Source organism: Hyperolius riggenbachi, chromosome 4 (assembly GCF_040937935.1).
Source record: "Hyperolius riggenbachi isolate aHypRig1 chromosome 4, aHypRig1.pri, whole genome shotgun sequence".
Classification (NCBI taxonomy): Eukaryota; Metazoa; Chordata; class Amphibia; order Anura; family Hyperoliidae; genus Hyperolius; species Hyperolius riggenbachi.
The window spans coordinates 378,969,249-378,993,809 of NC_090649.1; the positions used below are offsets into that span (position 1 = coordinate 378,969,249).

Consider the following 24,561-nt stretch of genomic DNA (forward strand, 5'->3'; position numbering starts at 1 on the left):
ATTATTATTATTTAGTATTTATATAGCGCCGACATATTACGCAGCGCTGTACAGTGTGTATATATATATATATATCTTGTCACTAACTGTCCCTCAAAGGAGCTCACAATCTAATCCCTACCATTGCCATATGTCTATATTATGTAGTGTAAGTACTGTAGTCTAGGGCCAATTTTTTAGGGGGAGCCAATTAACTTATCTGTATGTTTTTGGAATGTGGGAGGAAACCGGAGTGCCCAGAGGAAACCCACACAGACACGGAGAGAACATACAAACTCTTTGCAGATAGTGCCCTGGCTGGGATTCAAACCAGGGACCCAGCGCTGCAAGGCGAGAGAGCTAACCACTACGCCACCGTGCTGCCCATGCTATGGGCTGCACTATGTTTTCTTAAAGGGAAGTGTGTAAAATCATTTAAAATGTACACATGATGTAGCTGCAAATTAACTTTACATACATACCTCACCGTCAGTTCCTCTCAGAAGCTCATCATTTTCTTCTTACAGTGATCCCTTCCAGTTCTGACAATATTTTGTCAGACTGAAATATACCAGTTGCTGTCAGTTATATATCAGCTGCTATCAGTTACAACTGAATTTGCAAGGTAATGTCCATGTTTCCTTATGGCTCAAGTAGGTGATATTACAGTTTAACAGTGTGCTGACTAGGAAGCTGTTAGGGAGTAATGACCATGTTCAGAATGGAGGACAGAGCATTCCATTGATAACAGTGGACAAACAGGATGCAGGAGAGGATAAATAGATTGATGAGTAGACTACACAGGAGGTAAGCATGACGTGTTTATGGTTATTTTGACTTTTAATTTTCAGTTTAGGTTCTCTTTAAGCAGAATCATCTACTACACATATCCTTTCATTTGACCCAGAGAAAAGATTTTGATAGAGACAGGGGAAAGCCATTAAAGGGACTCCGAGCACATCTCATGGGTAAGCCTTTAAGCATACCCACGAACAATTGAGTGTGTCAGCACACTTACCAGCCACTTATTTTATCCAAACTCCCCCTGGTATTTCCACCATAAAATGCATGGGGCCAGACAACTTCATACAAAGTTGTGCTATGACCTCTCTGGAGGAGCCTCTTACAATGGCCATGCATGTAACTTCCTCTTCCTGCTTCCTTCACTTGTTCAATGGCCATGCGTGTCACTTCCTCTTCCTGCTTCATTCAGTGATGCACTTCTCGAATAGAGAGGATTACTCCTCTGGACAGTGGTGACCCGGAATTTATCACATAGCCAAGATGGCAGCCTCAATTTTTAAATTGAAATTGAATGAAATCTATTTGGTGTAGAATGGCGAGCTATAGAGCGGTATGCAACTTTAAGTACTTTGCAGTACTGGTCGGAGTTCCTTTAATTTTTTTAACCATTTTATCCACCACTACAAAATATCTACGTTCTCTGTGACTTCATCTAAGCCACGAGGACGTAGATATACATCTTGAAGTAGAAGCAGTGCTGTGCAGGATTGGGCTTGCTCCTGTGCACACTTATAGCACTATCAGATGCAGCACTAATTGGTGAAAGGGTAGGGAATATATGTTCCCTGAACTAATGACTAACTCATTTTTTTACCATTAAAAATAATGACTAATTTTTTACCATTAACAATATTTTTATTTTCTCAGTTCATAGTGGAAAATACATACTGTAGCATTATTTCAGAATCAAATATCGTCACCATAAATTGTGACCGGAACATAATCTAAGTTTTGTGATAAATGGTAAGAGTAGCCAAACAAAATTAGTGTTTTTTTATCTACACTAGCGCTTTTTATTTTTAAACTGGAATTGGTAAAACTGAGAAATAATGTTTTTTCAAATTTTGTTTTCCCATTAAGATGCATAGAAAACAAAATTGTTTGAGGAAAAATGCCATACAATGAAAACCTAGTTTGTCTTAAAAAATATATATATATTTCATTTATGTGTCATAAGTAGGGATAAAATGATTGCTAACTAAATAGGGACATAGCTAAACTGTCAAAACTACTCAGGTCCATAAGGGGGAAACAAGGTCTGGATGCGAAGTGGTTAAGGTGCTTTCTGACCTAAATTACGTAGGGCCAAGTGGATTTTGTGAGTCACTTACTGGCTATAAAGTAGATGCTTATAAGAAAAACCCTGAAGAAACCCCACTTTTGGGCAAACATGTAGGGTCACTTTTAAGTGTTTAGTTTAATTGTACTTATGTGCTAAGGCCATACTGGTCCATGTAGATTAGTAGGACCAGTGTTTAATATCAATACATACTAGGGTTATAGTGCATTTAGTTAAGATATATACGTATCTAGGTCAGTCTAGATAACCCCTATTTATATTTACCAGTATTTTCTATTTTATTTCAACTAATAAATTATCATTTTTAGTGAGTTTCCTCTCCTCTAGTGTTTTTTTGATATACAAAGTCAGATTTCCTGTTTTCTGGGCTTGCAGACTAGTAGCCATGCTGCTTGACTGACAATGTTATACATTTAACTGCCTTGCACAATAATTAACATTAAATTTTAATATGTAATCCAGATTTTTTAAAATTATTATTATTGTAGTATAACCATTTATGTAACTAATTGCAAGCTGAAGCCTCTCTCCCTCAGGGTATCCTGCAGAGGCAGGATCATGTTGCATGCTCAGACAACTATTACACAGGCTACCAGATTCGCAAATCGAAACAAAATTGCAGATAACTCACAAGCATTTGCATTTTTCACGCATTTGTGTTTTTCATGCATTTCATACGTTTTTAAAGCTGGTGGTAGCCTGAATTTGATGCAGCAATACACTTATCAACAAATTTAAACAATAGTGGAGGAGGTAGTATTGTTTTATTTTCTATATATAATGTTGTAGATGAAATATGGTCAAAGCTGTTATTTTTTGTTTTTAAGTTTGGTTCCTGTTCCTCTGGCCAGGTTGCTCAAAATCTTGTGGCTGGACTAAACCCCCCCCCCCCCCCATGGGTGTTCTATTACCTGCTTCTGCTGCATCCTGGTAGCATAAGTTGGCAGCAGCAGCCACTGTGTCCCTCTGTGCAGCCTTCTTTTCCTCTTTGTGTCGCCTTCTATGTCCTTGTGCCTCCTTCAGTCCTCATGCCACCTCTGCCCCCCTGTTTGTCCTTCTGTCCCCTTGTGCCTCCTTCTGCCGCCCTTTGCCTCCTTCTGTCTCTCTTTGTGCCTCCTTCTGTCTTCATGTGCTTCTTCTGCCTCCCTGTGCTTCCTTCTGATTACTTGGGAACAGCTGTTTTAATCAACTCAACAGGTGAAAAACAGCAGCTCTCTGCAGTTGGTTTGTGGACAGTCATGGCTAAGGCAAAGGAGCTTAGTGAGGACCTGCGGCTGCACATTCTGGCTGCTCACAAGTCAGGAAAGGGCTACAAGGCTTTTTCTAAATGTTTTTAAGTTTCAGTGGCTACAGTGCAAAGTATTATTAAAAAATACAAGATGTTCCGCACTGTGGAAAATGTCAGAGGACATGGTCTGAAGCCAAAAGTGACACCTGTGCTGGCCAGGAGGATCGTGAGAAAGGTGAATAAGTATCAAAGGCCACCAAGGCCATTCTGGTGAATCTGGGCTCTGCTGGTGGCAGTGTCTTAAGGCAGAAAATCCAACAGACACTGCACACTGCTGGGTTCCACGATGCAGACCAGGGAGGACGCCACTTCTTCAGATAAGGCACACAAAAGCTCACTTGGCCTTTGCAAATGCTCATCTGGACAAATAAGACTTCTGGTCTTCTGTGTTATGGTCAGATGAAACAAAAATTGAATTGTTTGGTCACAATGATGTTTCCTTCATTTTGCGTAAAAAGGAGAAACCTCCAACCTAAAGAACACCATCCCCACTGTCAAACATGGTGGTGGGAACGCAAATGCTTTGGGGTGTTTTTCAGCCAGTGGACCAGGAAACCTAATCACAGTAAACGGCACCATAAAAAAAGAGCAATACATGAGGATTCTCAACGACAACATCATGCAGTCTGCATAGAAACTTGGCCTTGGGCACCAGTGGACATTTCAGCATGACAATGGCCCAAAACACACAGCAAAAGTGGTGAAGAAATGATTAGCAGACAACAACATTAACGTTTTGGAGTGGCCCAGCCAGAGTCCTGACTTGAATCCAATTGAGAATCTGTGGAGGGAGCTAAATATCAGGGTGATGGCAAGAAGACCCGCCAACCTGAAAGATTTGGAGCTCATTGCTAAAGATGAATGGGCAAAAATACCCTTGGAGACATGCAGAATGCTGGTCTGCAATTATAGGAAGCATTTGATTGCTATAATAGCCTATAAAGGGTTTTCTATTGATTATTGAGAAGGCTATGAATAATTTTGGACTGGACACTTTTTGCTCAAATGTAAATAAAAGCTGGGAAATGTTTTTTTTTTAATTTTTTTCCACAATAATGCCTCTTGTACATTGTCTTATTATCTTTTGGTAGACACCTATGTCATTTTGTGTCAAAAAATACTTGCTGGTTCAATAAAAGTAACTTTGAGTCAAAATTTGCCAGGTGTATGAATAATTATGGGCAGCACTGTAGTTATTTTACACATGAATAGAAGTTCTTTTTAAGTTTGTAAATCCAAAGGCTGTCTTGACATCGTTCAGTCTGGGAGGAAAGGTGCTAAGAACACTTCTCAATGTGTGAAAAATGCTCTGTATAAAGTTCATTTAGACTTTGACAATATCCATTTTCTATTTTTAAGATAATACATAATTAAAGCTATTACTGTTCATTATCGAAATTCATCTATAATGTACATAAGAATGTTACGCAGTATGTGAAAAGGATTATCCCGACAGTGTCCCATAACTAGCATTCAGTGCTTTTTCTATTCCCTTGGCCATTTTGAAAGACTAACTATAGTAGGTTCTTACTGTTGCTAGATTTCGCATATACATTTTTTTTTAATGTAATATAGTTTTATAGAAATGTACCATTTTTGTATAGTCATACGGTTAAACCCTCAACCTTATGGTGAAATAAATTAAAACAGAACTCAAGGACCAAAAATGAAGACACTACTGCATAGATAAAGGCACTACAGTTGATAGATTTTATGAAAAGATGTAAAAAAATATGTGAGAACACAGCAGTTCACTAATGAGCAGCTGGTTTGAGCTCTTAAAATATAGCTGATGCGTTTGCCTAAAGGAAATAGCAGCCGCAAGTTTAATTTTGCTGGGTTAGTTTGGGCAATGGCTTTCAGCTATTAAATAGCAGAAATGTTGTCATGATTTGTACCAGCTATGGACTTGGTTTGAAGCTGACAAAAGGTGAGTATTGATTAAGGTTATTGGTTATTATAAGAAGATGTCATTTAGAAGGGTTAGTGTTAGTGAATGTGGGCAGGAATGCCACCGGCGCCGCCTGCAATGCAAAATGCGGTGAATGCTCTCTCTGTGATTAGTCTAGCCTGTGTACAGTGGCCCAGAGGAGTCGCCTAGACATTTAGAGTGCTGAATCATCTTAGCTGAGAGCATTGATCTCCTTCTTACCCCTCCCACTGGAAACCTCTCCATTGTGTGCCATGCTATCATCCTCTTCCCCCCCTCCATACCAACAGAACGCATCACTGGCCTGTAGGCTAACAATTTGGATGTATACAATTCATCCCCAAACTGTCACCTGCGGGACCAAGCCACGATCCCTGTGGGTGAGCTTGTATAGGCAACTTAAATCTTATGTGTACAGGTGATCCCTGATGTCGCTGACAAGGTTGTCTGTTGTTTCTGTGGAAGCTTCATGGGAATCACCCACAACAAGGCTACAACTCCCTTAAATGCTCACCTTCCATCTCAGTGGAACAGAACAGGCTGCATAGTCATTACCCAGGAAACATGTCTGTACAATATTTATTCCACAAGCATCACCTGAAATGATCCCACAGAATTGTTTCAACAGTAATTTAAAGTGTGAATGTGATATTATAGCTTCACGGATCTCAGGGGGACATTTATCAAGAGTGTCTGAGACAAAATATTAGTAGGCGTTTAGAAATCTGTCCAGAACTGTCTCAGACATCCTAAGAAATCACTAAATATTGCAGATTCCTTCTTAACTGTGAGGAATAGGAGAAGCTAGGAAGGTCTCTCAGGCAGTGCAGAGTGTGAGGGAAATTACTGTTGCTGAGGTAACCAATACATCTGCTGTCAGCAGGCTCTAAATGAGGGAGGAGAAGCCCTTCACAAACCATGTGTAGTATGCACTGCTGCACTATCTGGAGAACTACTATGAAGCACTTCTTAATCTGCAGCAGTTTAGGAATGGATTTGCACTTTTCTTAACTGTAGTGCAGCTTTAGAAATCCATACTAAACTGCCGATATTATGTAGGATTTGAGAAGTTTCTTACTATCATGCAGAACTGTTCATCTGCTGGTTAGAACAGAAAGAACTGTCGGTAATGCATTGATGAATCTGGCCCTCAGTCAGCCGATCCTTGCTTTACAGCTCAGGACCATAAAGGCTTGCCGACCGTGTCACGCTGGTGGGAGTGGCCGTGGCGGCAGCCCCAAGACCGCCTAACGCCAATCGGCGTAAAGTCCTGGGGCTTTGTTTTGCAGGAGATCGCGCGCATCTTCTGGTTGCTAGGCGGAGCTCTGCCTTTAGTCTCCCAGCAGTGACTGTTAGACGGCGAAACTGCCGTCTAATTACCATGTACAGCGCTACGATCTACAGCAGCTCTGTACTGGGGATAGCCATGTGACATGGCTGTCCCCTCCAGATTCTCGGCAGTGATCGGCTGTCATAGGCTGAAGCCTATGACGGCCAATCACACTGATTGGCTGGTGGGGGGGAAGGAGGGCGGGTTTAATAGAAAAGAAATAAAAACATTTATTATGAATAATAAAATAAATATTTGTTAAAAAAAATAAACATGGGGGAGCGATCAGACCTAACCAACAAAAAGCTCTGCTGGTGGGGAGAAAAGGGGAGGGGGAATCACTTGTGTGCTGAGTTGTGCGGCCCTGCAGCTTGGCGCTAAAGCTGCAGCGGCCTATTTTACAAAAAATTGCCTGGTCTTCGGTGGGGGGGGGGGGGGGGTTGGGGGGGGTAAAGCCTGTGGTCCTGAAGTGGCTAAACCCCATCCATCAATACTTGTCGCAGCAAAAATGTACCGCTATCGCTATACTTAATCCAGAATTCTATGCCAATACAATAAAAGTGTTTTTATTTTCTTAACTGTTGAAAAGAAAGCCATTAAAATCATTTAGATTTTGACAAGAGAACTTTGACAAATTAAGTAATTTCAAGAATGACACTATGGGCCATATGCAATTCAAGGAGATAAGAAGCTTAAAACATGTGAGCTTCTTATCTCCTCACATCGCTCAGGATTTACCGGCAAATTCAATTGCCAGTTTCACCTGAGCAATGTCCTTGCGTAAAGGAGCATAACTCAGGCGAATACTAGGTATTCGCTGAGCGATGCACCTGTGTGGCCAGCAATGTGGAGCGAGGCATTAGTGCCGGGGAGCTGTCCTTCATCACCACAACACTGCTGCCGCGCTCCCGGGAAGATGCGCGCGCATCGTCGCAAGAGCCAGCCTTTGCTCTTACTTGCCGCCCGTCTCCTCCTGCCGCTCGTCGCTACTCGCTGGACCGTCAGCAAAAAACATACCTCCATCGTTCCCGTCTCGCCGCATGTCCCACGCCGCTCCTCCGCTCATTCTTCCTCCATCTCTGTTTATTCTCGGAGCCTGCAAAGCATCTTTGAGTCTCCCGCCGGGGCTCCCCATTCATCCAATAGGCGGCCCAATGAGAATCATCCTGATTCTAATTGGACCAATGAGAATCAGGATGATTCTAATTGGGCCACCTAGTGGACGAATGGGGAGCCCCGGCGGGAGTCTCAAAGATGCTATGCCGGCTCCGAGAATAAACAGAGATGGAGGAAGAATGAGCATAGGAGCGGCGTGGGACATGCGGCGAGATGGGAACGATGGAGGTATGTTTTTTTGTTACATTTTAAATAGGTAAGGAGGTAAAAACTGACTCCTTTACCTATTTAAATCCCTGGCATCTGGGGTGTCCTTACAAAAGGAGGCTCCCAGATGCCAAAAACAGCTTGCAGACACCGGCGATAGGACTTTTCGCCTGCTCAGAGCAGGTGAAAAGTTAACATCAATGTTTGGCAGGAAGCATCGCTTCCCGGTAGGTGAAAAATGCAATTGCATAGAGGGCAAGGAACTCACTGGGCGATTATATCACCCAAGCGAGTTCTTTTCTGCCCGGGGGGGGGGGGGGGGGGGGTGTTATATGCAATTGCATTAGGCGACCTTACTGATGCCTAATATTATTTTTTTATTTTTTTTATTATTTTTATTGAATTTTATTAACATGACAAACTAACCAAAGATTGACTCACTCACAGGTGAGTCCACACAAAAAAATAAAACCTCATAGTACAACACATGGTACAAAACTAGAGACAATCCACCACCCAATGGCCACCCCTTCTATCCCCTCCCCCATCCCCCCATCTACCACCAAGATTGATATACTCAATATGCTGATTTGTTAAATAAACTAATAGTCAGGGTATTAATATACATATAATATGACTATAAATCATGGTATGTATTACAACAGTTGTAATTTATTAGACTTCTGGGTTTATACAGTATCTTTATTACTGGTCCAGGACTTCCATATTTTATCAAACTTTTGTGGACATCCCCTTGCTATATACGCCGCCTTGTACAGGTGTACTGACTCATTTATTAATTTTTTCCCGTATTGAATCGAAGGTGATTCAGCCTTTTTCCAATTAAGTATAATAGCTTTTCGGTAGTAATACAGTAAGATACCAATAAGTGTTCTTTGTGCTCTGGTAGGTGCAATTTTAGTAGTGTCCCCTAGAATACAGTACATTGGCTCACATGGCGTATGAATCTTTGTAATCTTAGTAATATACTCACAAGTATCTTTCCATTTTGATGCTATGTTGGGGCAGAACCATAGCATATGATCTAAATTTGCATTATTGGCAGCGCATCTCTAGCATAGCACAGGGTTTAGTGGATCAAATTTGGATAGTTTGGAGGGAGTCAGATACGCTCTGTGAAGTATTTTAAATTGGATCAGTCTATCTCTAGTGGCTATTAGATATGAAAAGGGCTTGATCCACACATCCTCCCATTCTTCATCATCAAGACTCGGAATCAAAGTAAGCCAGGATTGTTTATAAGTAGTAATATGTGGCTCAGTTATAAGAATGATATGCTGATAGATTTTAGATAAGGCCTTAGTAAGGTTTTCACTTAGTAAAGTATCTTCTATTTCTGAGGTGGTCAATCTAACTAAAGCGTTACTGACGCCAAATTTAAGAACTCGCTAGCACTTATCGCTGGCGAGTTTGGTAATTGCATAGGGCCCAATATCTCTATATCACAGTGTTGCAATGGCTCTCCTTAATGTAAGTTCAAGTCACAGGAACCATAACTTTTATACGCTAGTGCCTTTATGTCGTTATGTTGAAGCATGAGGGGATGATATAGATCCTCAACTTTGTGCATGCTGTATATACAGTATATTCCCACAGTTGAGCAGAAATTGCACTAACGTATTACTTTTCCTTGTTTATTATGTGGGTGTCCTCTAGGCACACTGTAATATTGTTGCTTCTGGTTAAGCCACTGGTTTCTGAATTTTATAAGTTAATCTAAGGATGCTGAAGCAGGTACGTTTGTAAGATTAAACGTGTATATTATATACCAACTTACATTTAGCTTTGTTTTACCACAGAACACACTTGGAGGCGAGTGCTGATAAATGGAATCGCTTGCTGAAATCCTTAGAAGAACTGATCTGTTGGTTAGAAGTGAGAGATGAAGAATTGAAAAAGCAGATGCCTGTTGGTGGAGATGTTCCCACAGTACAACAACAGCATGACTTCTGCAAAGTAAGTTTTTTATTTTAGCTAAATACACTAACAGCACAGTATAAATAAGGACCAAGGTAATCCATGAACCGAGAAAACACAAGGGCGACAAAAACCAGTAGAAAGATATATATATATATATATATATATATATCTCACTAGGATATATGAATTAAACATAGCAACTTGTGGAGAAATTCTCACCCTTGTTCAGGCTTGCGATGATCCTCAGAGGTCGCACTCCTGGTAGTTAGGTAGACAAGAGCCTTGCTAAAAAGACAACCTCCCAACAGAAGTGGAGACAGTATTAATTGGTGAATTAAGGCTCCCCAAAATATAAAATAATTATAAACAGTTTAAAAAGGAGAGGTCAAGCTGACTTATATCTCTCATAGTTTTTAAAATCACAAATGTCAATCTGTATTAATTCAACAGTTTATTGCACACAATAGGGTCAGACAATGCTTTTTGTAAACATTTCCCACTTCCACAATAACAACTAAAAAAAGCGCCATTGGTCAGAGAGTGGTCAGGCTTGAGTGCCTCCTGGATTTTTATGGTAGTTATTGACCTGAGGAATGGGGTAAATGCCTGCGGGACGTTTTGTCTGACACTACTGTGTGCAGTAATCTCCTGAATTGACATCGAGTCACATTGTTCAGGAGAGGTAAGCCAACTATACCACTCTTTTTTAAGCTGTTTTAGTTATTTCATATTTTTGGGCCCCTCCATCCACCAATTACAGTACTAATAAGCACTTACACAGTGTAAATTTTAATGGTTTGTTTTGTGCTAACATGATCAGACTTTTGCTTCTGTCCCACTTCTGTTTGAAAATAGAGTTGTGTAGCTACTGTACCATGTTAAATATGCCAACATCTAGTAATTATTTTTCTTGTGGTCCTTGAGTTTGAATGTTACTATCCTCATCTTAGACAACAAAAGTGACCAACCACTTCTTTGCCCCCAACGTTAGCGAGTTAGTTCCCGCACTAATACTGTGCGCTGTTGTGGTAGAAACAGAGGCGGGACAAGGTCCTCCAGCACCCAAGGCTGAGACATCAAAGTGCGCCCCTCCATCCCTCCCACCCCAGCTGTCACACACTCATTGCTATTAGACTAAGAGGGCCACAGGGCCCACAACCTCCCCAACACCTTAATATCTAGTTATCTGGCTTGCAGTCACTGCTATGTATCCCCTTTTCTTATTTCTTTCTGCTTCAAACACAATTAGGAATGACAGCTGAATGAATTGTGCGCCCCCTCCTACACTGCGCCCCGAGGCTGGAGCCTCTCCAGCCTATTCCTCAGCCGGGCCCTGGGTAGGAAAAAGACAACCAATGTGTGAATTGAAGTGAATTGCTTTCCTTCTAAATTGGCCCTAGATTACGATACATACACTTCACTATACATACATAGACATTTCCAGGGCCGTTTCTCTCATGAGGCAAGGTGAAACATTTGCATCAGGCAGCAGAGATTACAGGGGCAGCATTTTTGTACTGTGTTTACACTAACAGCATGCAGTCAGAGTAGGAAGAGAACGAGCGTTACAGACTCACAGCCAGACAGTGTGCTATTGTGTTGAGCTGCAGCATGTCATGTGAGAACATTAACTGAAGCAGAGTAAATTGTCGGATGCTGAGCGATCATTCCAAATCGTGTGGGGGTGGGGGTTGCATCCTCACAAGTTTGCCTCAGGCAGCCAAAAGTCTGGAACCGGCGCATATGACTATAGTAGCGATTAGATCGGGAGCCCCTCTGAGGGACAGCTAGTGACAAGACAATATGCTCTGCACAGCGCAGCGGAAGATGTCGGTGATATATAAATACTAAATAATAATATACCGTTGCAATAAATATATTAAAAAAAAGTTTATCTTGTCTGGCTCTTACCTCTAACCTCTTATAGGTATCCTGTCAGTGGGTAAATGATGTAATAGAGGACGGAATTTAGACAGCTGTTCCTCCAATAAAATTGCACTGTCATCTCAACAGAGTTTAGAGGCTGAAGTAAAACTTTTATTAAAACAAAACTTTTAATAAAACAAAAAACTTTAGTGATAGAAACAAGCTGTACATAGTTTAAGGAGTCTGCAGAGTCACTATTGCCCCTTTTGGAAATGTTAATTATGCCCAGCTTATATTAATGCATTTCTTTCATTGAGCATTGCCTTTCCGGATAAGCTGTTCAGGTTTTCCTATTACTTGCTTCTTTGTCTGAATTATACCGGAGAGTGCCATTACTTTAATTTCAAGTTTTCTTTCAGCAGCTAGGAAAGAGCTGATATAAATTGATTTTCTAGCAAAAGTCTTTGTTAAAATTCCAATTTCGAGGTCATACATTTGCAGAGTTAAAGGAACCACTAGAGAAAACAGGATCAATGTAACGAGGGCTACTGAAATTTCATTCCAAGGAGTTAACTAAATTTTGATTAAACCTGTTCTGCCCTTTTTGTCTTGGGCATTACAAACCTCATTATGTAGTGTGGTCCTGTGCAAACAACAAATGCAAACTCCAGGCAAAAGTACTGAGCAGTCATATTGTAGTTTTATTAATTCCAGACTTTTTGTACTAATTTAGCAGGGTTATTCATCATGATGTGTAATTACATTGAAAGGGCAGTTATTATCTGAAGGAAGCACATAGCTCAGCACTTTCAGTAGCTTTTTTATCATTCCGTCTGCAAAACATATAGTCTGCCATGATAGCTTGAGCGCAAACTTTAATGCTGGACTTTGATTAACTTTTTGAGTTTAGCTAATGGTTTTCTTTGCAATATTTTAGTGAACAGTATTAAAGTGGACCTGAACTCTTGCACAGGACAGAAGGAGACTTTATCTTGTCTAATTCCACCTCATCTGTGACTATGCACAAGTTGTAATTTGATCACTCAGCTGTGTCAGCTGCCTGTCATGGCAAAGAGTGAATTGGTAAACACAGGATGTTAACAATATGTCCACTTCCATGAAAGCAGGAAGTAGACAAACTACAAATTAACTAAAGGAGTTGTATCAGCTGTAACAAAGAAATGTTTTTCTTTAAAGGTTATTATGCTGTTGCGTATCTTTTAGAGCAGACAGGAAGTTTTGAGTTCAGGTCCGCTTTAAAGGAGGTATCCAGTAGGTGTGCATTTGGTTTTTGACATGATTCAGGTTTGAGCAACTTGATTATTGATACTGTGCATTCATGGATTTGGACTGCTGTCTTGGTCTTTGTTTTGGCCATTGATTGCCTAACAAGACCCCTTAATTCTAAGTCCCCTTATTTCTAACCCTTATTTTACCCCTGACAAATAACCCCTCCTGACATCTAGCCATAAAATATATCCCCCCTACTCAATGTTTACTCCCCCTTAAAGCCTTATTTTAGCAGCCTTCTTAATTTTTAACTTTTCCTGGTGGCTAACCTTATCCTACTCCTAATGTTTAACCCCAAAATCATCTTTCAATCACAATTCCACCATGATGCCTAACTTGACCTCCACTTCATTCCCAACGTTAACTTCTTGTAATGCCTAAAAACACACACACACAAACACATACACACACCTTTTTTTTTTTTTCATTATGTAAACCACCGTTTGATGCCTTAACCAAGCCTTTTGATGCTCACAACTAAAACTATCCTTCCAACCCCTATCACTAGTTTCCAGGATCAGCACCTAAAATTTAACTTTTACCAACACTCATCTTTATTTGCCCATTTCAACTTTTGCGTTATCCACCTTTTCTGCAGTGTCTGGTATTGCAGATAACTTTGTTATTGTCTACATAACCAAGCTTTACATATTAATACATTTGGGTTGGTAGACAGTAATCAACTAGTTGGATGAAACAACTGAGAGATAAAGAATTGGTGGAACAGAAATACGGCATTTCTCATATCCTTGGAGATGTGAAAACACATGACTTCTGCAAAATAAACACTCATTGCAGAAAACCTTACAATATTGGCTTACTATTTTAAAAGTTGACTGTTTTCTGAGCCAATCACACATGCAGAAAAATTAGAATCTCGACATATTTCACCCCCAGATGGTGGACTGTTGGTAGGATTCCAAGGAACAATAATTTGAATCTTAAAGAGGAACTCCAGCCTAAACAAACATTCTGTCATTAAAGGGACACTGCAGGGGGGTTGGGGGAAAATTAGTTGAACTTACCTGGGGCTTCTAACGGTCCCCCACAGATATCCTGCGCCCGCGCAGCCACTCAAGGATGCTCCGTCTCCGACTCCGGTTCACTTTTGGAATTTCAGACTTTAAAGTCTGAAAACCACTGCGCCTGCGTTGCCGTGTCCTCAATCCTGCTGATGTCACCAGGACCGTACTGCGCAGACACAGACCATACTGAACCTGCACAGTATGCTCCTGGTGACATCAGCGGGATCGAGGACACGGCAACGCAGGCGTAGTGGTTTTCAGACTTTAAAACCACTGCTGAGCAGCGGCATCCCCCCTCCGGCGATCAGAGTAAGCAGGAAATCCCGTACAGAACGGGATTTCCTGCTGGGCTTCCCCGGTCGCCATGGCGACGGCGCGGGATGACGTCAGAGGGAATCCCGATCCACCCTCAGCGCTGCCTAGCACTGATTGGCCAGGCTGCGCAGGGGTCTGGGGGGGCGCTCGGCGCGAGGGGTATCGGCGATTCGGCGGGTAGCGGCGGCGATCGCGTACCACACGCAGCTAGCAAAGTTCTAGCTGCGTGTAGGGAAAAACATTTTGAAAATCGGCCTGGCAGGGCCTGAGAAATCCTCCTACGCAGGTTACCCCGAGCTGAGCTCGGGATAACTGGCAAGGAGGTTAAGTTACATTAGTTATGTTAATTAAAATAGATAGGTAATATAATCTCTTACCCACACTGTTTTGGTTGAAAGGAGGTGACAGGGAGCATGAGGCACAGTTCCAACTGCCCTGTGTCCTGAGCACCTCTCCCAGTTGCTAGGCAACATGAATAACAACATAGGAAATCCCATCATGCTCTGCACAGCATCAGGGAAAAAAAAGCCTGGGCTTTTTTCTTTGATGGGTGGAGCTTAGCTAAAAATGCAGCTAAAAATGATGCTTTGGTAAGAAAACTGTTAAAGAAACACCAAGCCTTTTCAGTTCTGCTGAGTAGATTTTTAGTCCGGATGCTCACTTTAACAACTCCTACCTGGCCACAGGATGAAATAGAATTGGGCAATTCAAAAACATTAAGTTAAAATATAGCATGTTTATTTTACAATAGTTTATCCAAAGTGGAATTAAACATTACAAAAAAAATGTCACTCAATTACAAAGGTCTGAACCTTTTCAGGGACTAAAAAATTCAAGCAACAGATACGTTTTGCCTTTATACATTTCAATTAATAAAAGATCCTTTATAAACCTGAAGATAACATGCAGCCATATTGAAATTTTAGTCACTCTGGGGTGGCACCTGCAAAGAAGAAACAAGTGTACATGAATATAAATGTATGAAATATTTGTATCCTTATATCTAATCCAAATAGGAGTTTCCTATTTTTTTAGTCAAAAATCTAGGTTTGAAGATTGTTGTGTCTTCTTTTATGTGAATACTGTTCCTAGTTCAGTAATCATTATTTACTGAACTTTTTAGCACTATCCTGCTATCAGAAGTTGTATGAGCTCTAATTAGTTATCAGGGAGAAACTGGAGTCCAGTTACTCATTGCAAAGAAACTATAGTTTATAGCACTGATTTATTAACCCTTGTTTTTTTTTAAAAAAAGAAAGGAACACTGGTAGGTTTGAGCAGTACTATGTGTACAAATGTTTATCTCAGCATGCTATATGTGACTCCAGGTACACATGAAATACGTTTTTTGTAAAATGATACAGCACTCACCACCTTTAACCACTTTGTCCTCCTTGACGTATAAAAATGTCAAGGAGGACATGCACGCTCCCGCGCGCTCCCGACCACGTATTCGGTAGCCCAGGAATCAATTTATCGGGCTATGGTGCCCGATCACTGATTCCTCTCCCCCCGCTGAAAAAGCGACAGCTTCTCTCGGAAGCTACGCTTTTACTGAAGCTATGTCCCTCTAAGCGTACCCTAGAGTGACGTCATGTAAACAAACTCAAGATTGCCATCTTGTGGCCAAAAAGTAAAACTACAAGTAAAAGTAAAAAAACATTACAATACACAAATATTTCCCCAAATAAAACACTATTTATATCCCACCCTCCTAAAAATGCCCACATAAAATGTTTAATAAAAAAAAAAAAAAAACATTACTATAAAAAAAAAACCATAAATATTTACCTAAGGGTCTAAACTTTTTAAATATCTATGTAAAGATGAAATATTTTTCTCTATTTTTTTTTTTATAAGCTTGTAAATAGTGATGGATGCAAAATGGAAAAAATGCTCTTTTATTTCCAAACAAAATATTGTCGCGATACATTGTGATAGGGACATAATTTAAACGGTGAAATAACCGTGACAAATGGGCAAATACAATATGTGGGTTTTAATTATGGAGGCATGTATTATTTTAAAACTATAATGGCCGAAAACTGACAAATAATGAATTTTTTCACTTTTTTTTCTTATTCTTACTGTTAAAATGCATTTACAGTAAGGTAGCTCTTAACAAAATGTACCCCCCCCCCCCCCCCCAAAGAAAGCCTAATTGGTGGCGGAAAAAACAAGATATCGATCAGTTCATTGTGATAAGTAGTGATAAAGTTATAGGCTAATGAATGGGAGGTGAACATTGCTCGGATGCATAAAGTGAAAACGACTGAGAGCTTAAGTGGTTAAAAATACCAAGTTTAGATTCGCTGCGTGCTACTAATGAAAAAAGTCACATGTAAGTCCTTCCTCCAAATAAAGTTCACACAATGCAGCTGCGCGTCTAAAGGAGTTTCTTGTTGTTGTTACGCCCTAGAAAGGAAAGTAAAAGAGACCATAGCGGGTAACTTCTACGTACAGTACACCCTTGTGCAAAATCAACACACTGTGCTCACGCTGTGTCAGGCGTGGAGGCGGAAAGGTATGATCGCCGAATCTGGATATGTGAGATATGCTGATTTTATTCTATTTTATAGTACGCTCATTTTATTTGGGGCCGCCGAGCTATATTAAAAACAGTATTACGCTATGAGGAGCACATTTGTGTTTTGATTGTAGACTCTGGACGGTGATTAAGTGATACGCATAATAACAGGAGGCTATCCGGTGAGCAGGGAACTAAAGGGGGGAGTTGTGTCCCCGTCCCGCATGTGGTGGTAGTAACCTGAGCACAGTGTGTTGATTTTGCACAAGGGTGTACTGTATGTAGAAGTTGGTCTCTTGTACTTTCCTTTCCAGGGCGTAACAACAACAAGAAACTCCTTTAGACGCGCAGCTGCATTGTGTGAACACATGAAATACAGGTCAGTGAGTAGTACATTCTCATAGTATGTGGACAGTGTGAAGTGTACTTTACTAGACATTTAACTGTACGAGGTTTTTACCTAGTTCTGTACATGAACTGTGTCTTTTTTTTCCCATTTTTCCCATTGCCTGGTGGTGGTCATTTGTATTTACATTCTATCTTCTAGCTTATTAGTGGCTACAATTCTCGCACAGATTCAGTAGTATTGGGTAGCCAAGGCTTTCAGAAATCGTTTAATAATGCTTTATGAAAGAGCAGTCTAGCAACTGCATTGTGGTTGAGAGTTGTGAAATTAGGCATGTGCTTAGCACCCTCTGTTTCATTCAGATTACCAGTAGTCTTCAGCATGTATATTGTCAAAGAGCAACTGTGCTGAAAATAATGTAGTAAATAAAATGGCTTATTTTTTACAATATTCATTTAGAAATGACTTAATCAGTGTTCGCCCATTGTAAAATCTTTCCTTACCTTGATATCGGTTCTGAAATTTATCACAGATGCTGGCGCCTTTACTGCTGGCAAGGTACATCACTACAGAATGTTTGTGTATGGTGTGTTCCGAACCCCAAAGAAATAATACCTGGCCTCCCCAAAGCTTTGGGACGAGAATTCAGCATATATAAACAGCCTAGGCTGTGACATCACTGTGAGGACAAAGCTCCATACCAATATAAAGCAATATATAGATAAAGGAAGCATGTTTCATGCTGAAATCAGAATAAAAATGTGCATCCTGAATAATTTACTACATTCTGCTATATGTCACTATACCATTGAATTCCCAGTAGACCTCACTCAGACTTTTTGGCAGGGCTGTGGAGTTGGTCCAAAAATCCACCGACTCCGACTCCACAGTTTAGGATTCCACCAATTCAGACTCCTCGACCCTTACTCCTCTAATTTGCATATTACAATTTTGTTGATTAACAGTATGTAACGTGAAATTCATCTCTTAACTGCCAACGCTTAGGAATTTTACAAGACAACTGAAGTGAGAAGGATATGTAGACTACTATATTTATTCCCTTTAGGCTAAAACTAGTCCTTGGTAAGAGTACTTGTAAAAGGCACAGACCGGAACAAAGAACATCTATCAGGCCCTAGGCAATGTAACTGTGGGTACATGTAAGAATGATGTGCAGGTACTCTGCAGGGGAATAAGGAGATTATTCCTCTATTACACATTCTTCATGCACAATCTGAACAAAGTTTATGGGTGATAGACAACACCTCTGAGTTTAATGTGCACAACATTCTCAGTGGATTTCCTGCAGCTCTGTGGGGAGAGCAAATGTAGAGTGTAGTACTACTGTGTAACAAAGTAAACCTGAGACAGATGAAATTAAAGTTTTATACATACCTGGGGCTTCCTCCAGCCACCTTCAGGCTAATCAGTCCCTTGCTGTCCTCCTCCGCCACCTGGATCTTCTGCTATGAGTCCAGGTACTTGAGCCAGTCTGGTGTAGTGCGCATGCACACATTCCGCCGCCGGGAGCATACTACACCTGCGCAGCACTATTGTGCAGGTGCAGAACGCTCCTGGGTGTGGAAGCGGCACGTAGCCAGACTGCTCTGACTGGCTGAATTACCTGGACTCATAGCAGAAGATCCAGGTGGTGGAGGAGGACAGCGAGGGACTGAATGGCCTGAAGGGGGCTGGAGGAAGCCCCAGGTACGTATAAAGCTTTTCTTTTAATTCGCCTCAGGTACCCTTTAATTCATAGTTACCAAACCAAATTTTAACAACATATAAATTTATTTGATTTCATGAGCAAAGAGAGTGCGTACATTTGCATAAACCAACGTCAATGCAGAATTATTTCCATCTCATTGACCATCTCTATTAGTGACACGGCTACACATTAGGCTTTATACTTACAGCATAGATGTTATTTTGTATATATAAGAGATTCCTGTGTACACATCATATATACAGTCACAATCAGATGTGTATATCTGACTTTAAAAATATGGGGACTGCTTTATTGACACAGCACAAGTAACTCATTTTGATTGGTTTATTTCATTTTTTGTGGACTGAACACAGCTATTACTATATATATACATTATTTTTAATGACTATTATCTGGGAAATAGAACATTTTATCATATTTTCTATTTTAATTACAGTTACAAATTCATTAGGAGTCGGAGTCGGTGCATTTTTTCCCGACTCCGACTCCAGGCACCCAAAATTGCTCCGACTCCACAGCCCTGCTTTTTGGCCCACCAGTGGTATAGTACATGTTACTGAATGAGAATGAAAAATCCTATGCGACACTGACTGTTCCATAGAGTGATCCATTAACCTGGAGGATAATGGATCAACAAACCTAGTGGATGTGGGACACTTTGCTGCATGGTGTCATTAGGTTATGGCTACCTGGGACGCTTACCAGTGGTCAGTATGACAAGGGGTGTCTGTCTGTGATGATGTGTGATGAAGCAGGAAGATAGGGGTTAATAAGAAGAGCTTACTCAAAAGACCAAGCTATGTGGTCAATAAGTAAGCAAACAGAGCTATATTGGTAGCTGAAGTCAGGTAATTTGGAAACAGGACAGTAACAAGACATGAATTAAGGAGCATGGACAGAGTTCAGTCAATAACTGTAGCTGGAGACAGGTGTTAGGCTAGTGTCTGCAGCTGAGAATAAGAAGGGTCAAGCAACAGGTGTGCAAAACAGTCTGAAGCTGGAAGAATTCATAGCACAGGTGTGTAACCAGGAGATGCCTTAAATACTTGTCTTTGTTCTTTGACAACCAAGGCATGCTACGATAAACAGATGAATGCTGTTGTATGGATTCATATATGGTCACACCTAGCTATAAATACATGATCATGGCCTTCCGTAGTGGTGTGCTCACATGCACGTACCTACAGCAACAAGCATATGACTGCATAGAGAGCCTGTGGTCACCTTAAAGAGGAACTCCAGTGAAAATAATGTAGTAAAAAAAAGTGCTTCATTTTTTACCATAATTATGTATAAATGATTTAGTCAGTGTTTGCTCATTGTAAAATCTTTCCTCTCCCCGATTTACATTCTGACATTTATTACATGGTGACATTTTTACTGTGGGCAGTTTATGTAGCTGCTGCTAGCTGTTTTGGCTGTTAGAGACAGCTGTAAACAGCTAATTCCTGTCTGTGAACCTTGTTACATTGTAACAAACTGCCAAAAGTACCGCGGTACTCAAAACTCCTCATGGGAGGGGTTTCAGCACAAAATCGGTCATATAGCGCCCCCTGATGGTCTGTTTGTGAAAAGCATTATATTTCTCATGTAAAAGGGGGTATCAGCGACTGATTGGGATAAAGTTCAATTCTAGGTTGGAGTTTCTCTTTAAAGGTCACCTGAACTGACCCCCAAAAATCTTTATTTCAACTGGCACTGTGTTGCATTGCTCTTTCCAGCCAAACAGAAGCCAAAGAAGCTCTCCTCCTTCAGTGCATGTTCTGTCCCACTCCACACCCCCTATGGCCCTTAGCCAGTTAACTTTTTCTACTGCGTTCCTCCTAGGAGATAATTTTTACCTTAAAATAACTTTTCAGGACTTGAAAAAGTACCAGATTGTTGTGCCAAAGTGGAGTGACCCTTTGATAATTTGTGTAGTGCTGTAGTGTTTTTCTGTGTATTAGTCCTGGTCACCCAAAGGGACAGTCTAGGATTGGCCATAGATTTAAGAGTGCAGTCAGGTATATAGGCATGAGTAGCATTTTAAAAGCAGACTGAAATGTAAACACAAACTCTTGTGCAGAGGGGATAACCAGAGATAATACAGTAGTCTACACCAGCGTCCCTTATGTCTAGAGGGAATCATTTATATCATAACACATTTTCTAACCTTCTTGATCGATGTTTCCCTCCACCAGCTGCCAGCCAGTGGGCATTTGCTGCTCTCAGAGACATGAAATCATTCTTTGATCTGGCCAAATAATGAATGTCATTCCATGTCTATGGGCATACTTGTGTCTAACGTTGGCTTTACCTTCATTTCCACTCTGGTAACAGAAATAGACTTGGGACATTATTTATTTATTTTTCATTAGGCAAGACTGAAATCCCATAACCTGCTATTATAATAAATTGATTTAGTTATATTCTGACATTTTTAAAGCAAACCTTTAGTAAAAAACAAACAAAACTTAGATACCTACATCAGTAGAGGGACACCTCCAGATGTTCCAGAGGCTTCTCCAATCTCATCCACCCCACCACTGATTACCAGGACGCCCTTCTTCGCGGTCGCACTTCAGTCCATCTATGAGCATGGCTGAACTATGCTTACACAAGAAAGGCCCGGGCCTGAGCAGTAGCACAAAACCGCTTGTGCATGAAGGAAAAATGCACACACAGGCTGTATTTTCACCTGTGCAGTGTGGCCACGTTCTTACATGGACAGGAACATGGCTGTGAGAATATGTTCTACAATCTCCTTGAGGGCGAGGAGAAAGGTAGAAGGCTCTGGACTATCCAGAGGCTCCTACTACTGAGGTAAGTATATATCTTTTATCTTTTATTTTATCACAGGTACACTTTAAGCTAATCTCTTCTGTATGTATTATATGGGATGCTGGGTGGGTGGAAAGAAATAAAGGGCAAAAAATGGGAAATGATCCATAGACTAATGCATTGCTTGTTGTCTGCCTGATGGTCTGGTGGGCACTGCTTATCAATATTACATCTTGCTTTGGAAAGTTTCCCTTTTAGTACTCTGTATTTAACATTTCCAGATGTAGCTGAAAACACAAGTTCAACTTTCACTGATGTCGCTGCAACAATAAAGCAGTTTTATGTTTGTAGAGGCTATTCCCCGATGGTCCATAACTGGAGCACCAGTGCCAGGGCTGTATACGTCTTGTTTTATGTGGCAAGATGATTTTATTATTAAACATGTTGTAAATGAAGTACAGATTTTGTGCAAGCACACAGCCCTATAAATGTGCCGCAGCTGAGCATTTTAAATTAGCACTGTGAATTATTATCTGCACTGACAAGCATTATTAGTAGCATTAATTCCACTATTCTGCACATCCATCATGTTGTGTTTCTTCCTAAATCTGTTTACCACAACTTTGTAGCTGTGTCATTGTTTTACAACTATTTGAAGTAGCTGTTCTTTTTTTATTGTTGCTATGCCATATACCACTTACATCACTTTGTGCTTGTATAGATTCTGTCCATGCCTCGGTGACCCTGATTTACTAATTTAAGGAATTGTATGTAGCAATCCTTCACTTCAGTGCTGCAATCATCTGAACACTAGTAGAATGTCAATGGAAGCAGAAAAGTGTAAGCTGTCTCACCTTCTGAGTTGATGGCTCTATTGACGTGAACAGGGAAACAATGGAGGAGTGTGCATGTGTCAATATTAGGGCCAGATTTACCATAAGGCACTGTAGGCACGTGTCTACAGGTGTCTGATGATGGGAATGCGGCTCACTCCCCTCCCCTAGTGCCTCCCACCCAGCTTTCGGCCTTCCACTGACAAGATCTTCCCACTAGCTACTTAATGCTGAAGGTACCTCTGGCTACCTAATGCCCAGCTACTTATGACAGGCAAGGGAAGTAAGGGAGAAGTGACAGCTGGGCCTGCAGCACATCTGCGGTGTGGTTTGGCTGGGGTGTGTAAGTTCATGGGGAGCAAAGTCTAAAGTGCTAGGCCTGGTCCCTTAATATAACTGGCCATTCCACAGGCCAGATGGCAGTCCACCCACCCATTTACAAATGTGTGGTTGCCTGGCTGTGCGATGACCAACCAGCGCTCTCCCTTTTAACAACACTTTGCCTGTGTGAGTCTGTGAGTAGGTACAGTGTGTCCAGACAACACTTTGAAAAAAATTTTTGTTTTATGATTATTATAAAAATAAATTAAAGAGGAGCTGTCAGCCATACTATCTCAGCAAAAAACACACATATAAGTAGATAAATACTTGCTCTACTTATATAACATATGTATTGCACTGTCCACATTTTCATTTTAGTGATTTTTCTACAGTAATAAAAAGGGAAAATAATTCTTAACATTTCCTATTTTAACTGTGGCTATTTTGATTCAGATGTCATTTCCTCCTTTACTCTCCTCTGCCTAATTTGCCCGCCCTTTCCTATAGAAACTGCATTGGTTTCATGCACAGCATGAGGTGTGGGAGGGGAAAACAGGAGGGAAAGAGGCTTCAGCCAATCAGGCTGCATTAGTTAAGTCTGAGGGGAAGTAGAGAAGCATAAAAGGACAACCCTGCATGCCCTGCAATTTTGTTTTGTGTACCAAATTGTGTGTGTACCAAGTAGGAGTCAGGTAAACTGGTGAATGATCATTTATCAACAATAAAAGTAATAGTGATTTTAACTTTTGGATTGCCTGGTTAGCATCCTTATTACTTGTTTACCAAATAAAAATAAATAATTGATTTTTGACAGTTACACTTTAAAAGTTAGCTACATCATTATTTTTTTCAGTTTTTTCCCATTTCTAACTTAAATGTAGTCTCCCCAAAGTCCTGCATTATATTTAATAGGAATCCCTAACATTACAGTAGTGACATCATGATGGGGCTTCTGACCAGTCCCCTGTTGGCTTTACATAGAGGCATCTGGTACAGCCATGGACCTCTTCTATAGTATATTGAGAGTGGCAGGGGAGGTGACTTCTGCAAGAGAGGTGTGGCAATATGTTAGCGATGTAAAGGTTCTTGGGATGTGGCATAGTGATTGTGTGAGAGAGGAGTCCGGACAACAAAGATCAGAGGCAAAATACTGCAGCCAGATAGTGAGGTCAAACAACTCCAAAGATCAATCCTCTCGGAGGTGAGTATGGGGTGTTGTTGCGGGCAGGGTGCATCTATACTAAAGAGGGTGCACCTCCACCCCCAGGCTGGCATCCCCAGGGAATTCTGAACTACAGCTACCAAAAAAACAGACTGACACCTCTACGGTTCCTACTGAACTCTGCTGTCCATCTCATCCACCTGTCTTCCCACTCCCCTGATGCTGACCCTTTCAGCTAATCCTTCCACTGGCTGCCAATTCAGACCCCAAATTATACAAATATCTATATACATTGTCCCCTCCATACATTTACTCACTAATGTCCAGATACCATCCCACCTGGACCTTTTGGTCCTTCCATGAAAACCTCTTGTCCTCTAGGTCAGTGGTTCCCAACCTTTTCCGGCCCGGAGAACACTTTCTGACCATATTTTTCTCCGGGGAACGGGGGGGGGGGGGGGGGGGGGGGCGTCGTGCACGGGTGTTTGCGCG

The 24,561-nt window shown here is 41.0% G+C and overlaps 1 protein-coding gene across 13 annotated transcripts in view; it reads left to right on the forward strand.

The window, feature by feature from the left end:
* UTRN (utrophin) overlaps nt 1-24,561 on the forward strand; it is an 863,547-nt gene that overhangs the window by 592,223 nt on the left and 246,763 nt on the right. For all 13 annotated transcript variants that reach the window (XM_068232090.1, XM_068232089.1, XM_068232092.1 and 10 more), the window contains one exon: nt 9,775-9,931. In XM_068232090.1, the coding sequence (XP_068088191.1) occupies nt 9,775-9,931 (157 nt within the window). The remainder of the gene's footprint in view (nt 1-9,774; nt 9,932-24,561) is intronic.